This window comes from Homalodisca vitripennis, chromosome 2 (genome assembly GCF_021130785.1).
Source record: "Homalodisca vitripennis isolate AUS2020 chromosome 2, UT_GWSS_2.1, whole genome shotgun sequence".
Taxonomy (NCBI): Eukaryota; Metazoa; Arthropoda; class Insecta; order Hemiptera; family Cicadellidae; genus Homalodisca; species Homalodisca vitripennis.
Genome location: NC_060208.1, coordinates 153,177,757 through 153,179,312, shown reverse-complemented (window position 1 = coordinate 153,179,312; position 1,556 = coordinate 153,177,757). Strand labels below are relative to the sequence as shown.

General features: G+C 35.3%; 1 protein-coding gene across 1 annotated transcript; it reads left to right on the top strand.

Moving 5' to 3' along the window:
* Nucleotides 1-708: 708 nt before the first annotated feature.
* LOC124355855 (innexin inx2-like) lies at nucleotides 709-1,083 on the top strand. The gene has a single exon (XM_046807010.1). It carries the CDS (start codon nucleotides 709-711, stop codon nucleotides 1,081-1,083), a length of 375 nt encoding a protein of 124 aa, XP_046662966.1.
* Nucleotides 1,084-1,556: the final 473 nt, after the last annotated feature.

The following is a 1,556-nucleotide window of genomic DNA, read 5'->3' as shown; positions in this document are numbered from 1 at the left end:
TCCCGTGTTTCTACGAGTGATGATGTTTGATCTCTTTGTAAGACTCTTTGTAAGACGCTTTGTAAGACTCTTTTTAAAACTCATACCAGTTGATCGTGTGTACAGAGACAATTTCGTTTTTAAGCTCCACTACCTGGTGACTGCTTGTCTACTTTTCGCATTCTCTCTCATTGTTGCAGCTAAAACATACGTAGGTAGACCGATTACATGCATATCCAAAGATATCCCCGTAAAGGAATTAGAATCTAGTTGTCTAGTTGAAGGCGCATTTACTATCCACCAACGCATTTTACATAGCTCCATCCAAACGAGCTACGTCCCTGGACTAACCGAGGGAGTAGTGCAGTCGTACTACTTTTGGCTTCCAATGGTTTTTATTATGAAGGCACTTTGTTTTCTCTTCCCACGTTGCATTTGGAAGAAATTGGAGGGTGGAAAAATGGATAGACTAATATCATTTATGAATCAGCTAATTGTTCCAGGAGTTGAAACAAATGTATGGAGAGAAACACGAGTTAATTATTTATATTTACATAACAAGCGTCTAAATGTTTACGCCTACGGGTACCTGTTTTGTGAAATTCTCAACTTATACAACGTAGTTATTCAGATGTATTTTTTGAACTACTTTCTCGGGGTGTGTTTATGACTTATGGATGGGACGTTCTCTCTTTCTTGTCAACAATCGAAGAAAACCGTGTGAACCCCATGACGTTGATATTTCCTAAACTAGTAGACTGCACTATCCATGAAAACGGTCCCTCTGGTTTAATCTCCAGGACTGACGGACTCTGTGTGCTTCCGATCAACGCCACCATCGAGAAGATGATCCTCGTACTCTGGTTCTGGTACATTATTCTAGCCATCGTGACAGCCATAAATCTCTTAATGCGCATTCCCGCCCTTCTCTCCAAGTATATCCGTGCGTTGTATTTCCCTAACCGCATTGAAGCAAGGGAACTTGTGTACTCTTCAAATTTTGGGGACTGGTTTGTGCTGTGCCAAGTGGGCAAGAACATCAACCACCGTATTTTTGAAGAACTCTTGGTAGGCATCCACAGAAAGTTACACAGGTTGGAATGAACTTGTGATTTACATATCATTTTGTTTAACCAATAACTTGTTGCTTTTCTATTCAATTAGTTTTGTACAGTATTATTTGCATCTTTCAATACAATAACATAAATTAAATTTCTATCTAGGTTAATCTCATTAGTTCCATGCTTTTTACAAGCTTAAAATATAATTTATGATTAAAAATGTATTTATTGTTTTTACTTCTTTTACTCATTCTTAAAGTTTTTTATTGTTATAGAGATTTGCCTCTACAGTTTAATTAAATTGAAAATGATCAATATATGTATATAATTTATCTTTTTAAATAATGCATTATTACTCAATAAATGCTTTTTCGTTGTTATATATTGTAATGATGCTTAAAAAGTTATGTATCTGGCACAAGAATATTCTTTCGAATAGGTATGTTAAATAATACAACCATAAAGAAAGTAGGGATTACAAATATTGTTTAAATATCTTATTTCATTACTAATAGC